Raw genomic sequence first — 5789 nt, 5'->3', positions numbered from 1 at the left:
GACTCCAAGATCTCTCTCTTAAGTACTAGTAGCTACATTACTCCCCATTATATTGTATCATTCTACTTTTGCTCCTGCAGCTTGACCCTCGTGGTCCCTGCCCTCTGGATCCTTTCCTGTGTCCCACCAGATTTTGCATGTGTTGGAAAGCAGGACTGGATCCGGTGCTCCACCCGAAGCCCAGCCTGCAGGGAGGATAGAACTAGTCTCAGCTTCTGTCTCCCCCACGCTCTGCCTCTGCTAATCCCTCCGGAAATTGCTTTTGCTTGTTTTGCAATAGCAAAAAACATCTGCCTCCCAAAGAGATGGAGTTTGGCCCACCTAGACAGGATGAGGTCAGTGGAAGAATTCTTCCTTCCACCTGGCAACCACTCCTGGGGCAGGTGGGGAACCTACCCTGAGCAGGGAGTGCTGGCCATCAGGGCTATAAAAGCTCTCTGAAGTACCATGGCAGCCCTGCTGTAGCTTTTGGATGTAGACAAGGTCTCAATCCGATTCCTACAGAGAAAGATCTAGTCTGGTTCTGCAGCCATGAGGAGTTGGAGAACCCACCACATCACTCCACAGTGAGTCCCACTGGTTAATCCGTCTCAGGGATAACCACTGGCCCTTACCTTGCTCAGGGAGGTTGTGGAATCTCCATCTCTGGAGATATTTAAGAGTAGGTTAGATAAATGTCTATCAGGGATGGTCTAGACAGTATTTGGTCCTGCCATGAGAGCAGGGGACTGGACTCGATGACTCTCGAGGTCCCTTCCAGTCCTAGTGTTCTATGATTCTATGATTCTGTCCAGCTGGAATCTAAGTATTTGTATCTGTATCATAAGTATTTGCATTGTAAAATCTTTTGTTGACTGGCATTCATTATATTTCCTGACTTTCTTTAAACTGATCCCATATCAGCTTATCCAGAGTTTATGAACTCGGCCAAATTGAATGTGTCCATTTCTTTAACTACAATGTACAACACTGAACAGTCATAGAATCCTAGAATCCCAGGGCTGGAAGAGATCTCAGGAGGTCATCAAGTCCAGGCCCCTGCTCATGGCAGGACCACCCTAAATAAATCAACCCAGCCAGAGCTTTGTCAAGCCGAGACTTAAAATCTCCTAGGGATGGAGATTCCACCCCCTCCCTAGGGAACCCCTCCCAGTGCTTCCCCATCCTCCTAGTTTTTCCTAATATCCAACCTAGACCTCTCCCACTGTAACTTGAGACCATTGCTCCTTGTTCTGCCACCTGTCACTACTGAGAACAGCCTCTCTCCATCCTCTTTGGAACCTCCCTTCAGGGAGTTGAAGGCTGCTCTCAAATCCCCCCTCGCTCTTCTCTTCTGCAGACTCAACAAACCCAAATCCCTCACTCTCCTCATAGGCAGGGCTCACCGAGCCGCAGCGAGCCCCACTCGCCAGCTGCACTGTCCAATGTTCTGCGAATCCGCAGATCGCCCAAACCTGGCTCTTCCAGGATGTAATCTGCTCACCACGGGTGAGTAGATTACATAGATTGTCAAGCCCTGCTCATAGGTCATGCGCTCCAGCCCCCTAATCATTTTGGTTGCCCACTGCTGGCCCTCTCCAATGTGCCCACATCCTTTCTGTAGTGGGGGGCCCAGGTCTAGATGCAATACTCCACGTGTAGCCTCACCAGAGCCGAATAAAGGGGCCCTGTGTGTCTCTCTTGCTTTCTCTCTCTCTCTCTTTTGGCTCTCTTGGGGTATGTCTACACTACCCCACTAGTTCAAACTAGGAGGGTAATGTAGACATACCGCACTTGCAAATGAAGCCCGGGATTTGAATTTCCTGGGCTTCATTTGCATAAGCAGGGAGCTGCCATTTTTAAAACCCCACTGGTTCGAACCCCGTGCAGCGCGGCTACATGGGGCACGAACTAGGGAGTTCGGACTAGGCTTTCTGCTCGTGAAATGAGGAGTAACGGTAGTTCGAACTAGGAAGCCTAGTTCGAACTACCTAGTTCATGCCTCTCTCCTAGATGCCTCTCTCCTAGAATTGGAAGGGACCTTGAAAGGTCATCAAATCTAGTCCCCTGCCCTCATGGCAGGTCCAAGTACCATCCCAGGTAGATTTTGCCCCAGATCCCTAAATGGCATCCTCAAGGATTGAGCTCCAAAGCAAAGTTTTAGCAGGCCGATGCTCAAACCACTCAGCTATCCCTCCCCGTGGGTGTCCATGCATGGAGATATACCATCTCATAGAACTGAGAGGAACCCTGAGAGGTCATCAAGTCCAGTCCCCTGCCCTCATGGCAGGACCAAGCACTGTCTAGATCATTTGTGTTTCCTGCTGGTAACTCTTAGGGTTTCCTAGCCTATGACGTATGGGAATTACTGCTGCATGGAGCAACATCACACACGGGGTTGGCTTTATAAGGCTCAGTTCTTCATAATCTAATACTCTGAATAATGGAAATAGCAATTCCAAGTGGGGAAAGTGTCTCCCCTGCATAACTCTTGAGAAGAGCCTCCAGTAGCGCACGTCGTGTCTCATGTTAACATTTCCTCTCCATCCAGGCATTTGCACTGCGACCATCAGCCTAGACCTGTGGCACGTACAGGAAGTCAAGGAAACCTACAGCACATGCAGGAGACACCGTTCCACCTCAGAGAGGGACGGCGTATCCCTTACCATATGTCTGGTTCCAACACAACCAATTTTATCAACCCCTCCACCTTCATCCTGCTGGGCATTCCTGGCCTGGAGACGGAGCATGTCTGGATCTCCATCCCCTTCTGCATCATATACGCCATAGTTCTCCTGGGGAACATCATCATCCTATATGTCGTGAAGACAGAGCCGAGCCTCCATGAGCCCATGTACTATTTCCTCTGCATGCTGGCCTTCACCGACCTGATTGTTTCCACATCCATTCTGCCCAAATCACTGAGCATCTTCTGGTTCAATTCCAGGGAGATCAAATTCAATGCCTGCCTCGCCCAGATGTACTTCATTCATGGCTTCTTCATGGTTGAGTCGGGGATCTTTGTGGCCATGGCATTTGATCGCTACGTGGCCATCTGCCATCCCCTGAGACATTCCACCATCCTGACAAACACCGTGGTGGCCAGGATTGGACTGGCCATGTTGCTACGTGGCTGCATAATTGTGCTGCCCTCTATCCTACTGGCCAGACAGTGGCCTTATTGCACAACCAATATCATTGCCAACACGTACTGCGAGAATATGGCCGTGGTGAAGCTGGCCTGCGCCGACATCAGTGTTAATATTTACTATGGCCTGTTTGTGGTTTTCTTTGTGACTGGCCTGGATGTGTCTTTTATTACCGTGTCCTACATCCAGATCCTGAGGGCCATTCTCAACCTCCCCACAAAGAAGACCCGGCTCAAGACCTTTGGGACGTGCGGCTCCCACCTATGCGCCATCTTAGCCTTTTACATCCCACGTCTCTTCTCCTTCCTCACGCACCAGTTCGGCCAGTATGTGCCCCTGTATTTCCAAGTTCTCACTTCCAACATGTACCTCGTGCTCCCCCCCATGCTGAACCCCATCATCTATGGGGTGAGTATCAAACAAATCAGGGGCAGGCTGCTTCGGCTTTTTACTCATAACGGGCCTTAAAATTCTCCAGGTGCTTTGGCTCTCTGTCCGAGCTCCATGGAGAGATGACAGTTGACATAGTGACGGGTCCTCTTCCCTATATTCCTGACTGGCCAAGGAGACTTTACATCCTTTCCTGGCCACAGTCAGCCTGACAAACTCATCAACTAACATTTCCTAGCAACATTTCCTGACCACACTACTTGGTGTCAGCCTGACAAACTCATGAACTGCTAAGTTGCCCAGGTTTCCTCACAACTAAAACCCTCAGGCCTCTTTATAAAACTGTGGTACGCCCTCATCTTGAATACTGCATACAGATGTGATCACCGCATCTTGAATAAGGGTATATTGGCATTCGAAAAGATCCAGAAAAGAGCAATAAAAATGATGATGGGTTTAGAATGGGCCTTTAAATCAAATTCACAATGCCGTAACTAAAGCAAATCAAGTGCGCTCTGACATTTTGTGTGATAGCAGTTCACATGAAGTATTCACTGCACTGAAAGGAACACAAATTGCATGGACAGAACCAAATATTGTCCAAAGTAACCTTCCTGTGTGTACTGCTCGAGTAACCATAGTTGTATACTGATTATCTAATTATCTTTTCATCATGAGACACCATTCACCCTATCAACAGACGGAAATGTAGCCAATGGTGTTACTTCTTATGTATTTATTCTGTGAGGCTACGTCTACACTGGCCCCTTTTCCGGAAGGGGCATGTAAATTTCACCAGTCGTTGTAGGGAAATCCGCGGGGGATTTAAATATCCCCCGCGGCATTTAAATAAAAATGTCCGCCGCTTTTTTCCGGCTTTTAAAAAAGCCGGAAAAGAGCGCCTAGACTGGCCCCGATCCTCCGGAAAAAGTGCCCTTTTCCGGAGGGTCTTATTCCTACTTTGAAGGGCACTTTTTCCGGAGGATCGGGGCCAGTCTAGACGCTCTTTTCCGGCTTTTTTAAAAGCCGGAAAAAAGCGGCGGACATTTTTATTTAAATGCCGCGGGGGATATTTAAATCCCCCGCGGATTTCCCTACGACGACTGGTGAAATTTACATGCCCCTTCCGGAAAAGGGGCCAGTGTAGACGTAGCCTGAAAGTTTGATTAATGTATCTGCTGTTTTACATATATCCATTGTATGTTAATGAGAGTTAATTTCTAGGATAAGATTGATCAGCGTTTGGAGGACCCAAGTGCTAGACATGAGCAAGACAAGCTAGGATGTAAGAAACTGTGAGTTAAACTCTGCAAAACACCGTAGGTTGTTGTAGGCCTTGGACACATGACACGACGCCACACATGAAAGAAATGGTCCCCAGGCACACGGTGCTGTCACTTGATGTCATAAAATGGCTTGAAATGAAATAAAAGGCCCCACATGGTTACATTGTCCTCAATCATTCACTCAGTCTCTTAGCATGTTGCCTCCCAGTGGAGTCATTTTGCCCTGTGGCAGCCCTTGTGTGTTTCCTGTGTTTCCTTTCCCTAGTGAGCGGGCGTTTTGGTGGACAGATTCCCAAACTCAGTGTTAGCACACGCAGAACAGAGCCACTCAGGGAATTCCCACGTCCACCGTCTGCTGCTAAACATCTGGCTCCCCGAATCCTCCAGCTAATTCTGCCCTGTCACGTCACAGACCTGGTGCTCACCACACACGGTCATGACGTGTGCAATTTGTCACAATCAATTCTTACAGTTGTGTGGAGAGGGCTAGCTCAGTGGTGTGCGCATTGGCCTGCTAAACCCAAAGTTGTGAGCTGAATGCTTGAGGGGGCCGTTTAGGGATCTGGGGTAAATCTGTCAGGGATGGTACTTGGTCCTGCTGTTAGGGCAGGAGTCTAGACTCAATGACCTCTCAAGGTCCCTTCCCGCTCTAGAAGGTAGGTATATCTCCATATATTTGGCAACTTCCCAAAAGCTGGGAGGGGAGAAATTGTTCAGTCTCGTACCCGTATTTAAAACCTCAGGGGCTTGGCATGGAGAAATACCTGATCAGGCAGAGAGGCCAGTGCTGGGAAATGGCTGGAAAGTCTGACTCAGCCTGGAACATTTAATTCCAGTTCCCCCGAGAGAGAGGGAGAGAACAAACCCAATGCAGACACCAATCCTGCCTATGAGGTCTCCCTCCACTTATTGCAGGGCAGCCTTCAGCGGCGGGCGAGGCCTCTGTCACCATCCACAGGAACAGTCGGTTGGTGCCTTTTTTACT

At 49.0% G+C, this 5789-nt stretch overlaps 1 protein-coding gene across 1 annotated transcript; it reads left to right on the top strand.

Annotated features, from left to right (window-relative positions):
- The first annotated feature begins 2548 nt into the window (after positions 1-2548).
- Positions 2549-3596, top strand: LOC112546553 (olfactory receptor 52E4-like). Its single transcript, XM_075939938.2, has one exon. It carries the CDS (start codon positions 2598-2600, stop codon positions 3594-3596), a length of 999 nt encoding a protein of 332 aa, XP_075796053.2. The 5' UTR covers positions 2549-2597.
- The last annotated feature ends 2193 nt before the right edge of the window (positions 3597-5789 follow it).

The sequence above is a fragment of the Pelodiscus sinensis genome, chromosome 1, assembly GCF_052426305.1.
Source record: "Pelodiscus sinensis isolate ZL-2025 chromosome 1, ASM5242630v1, whole genome shotgun sequence".
NCBI lineage: Eukaryota > Metazoa > Chordata > Testudines > Trionychidae > Pelodiscus > Pelodiscus sinensis.
This window is presented reverse-complemented; position numbering and strand designations above follow the sequence as displayed.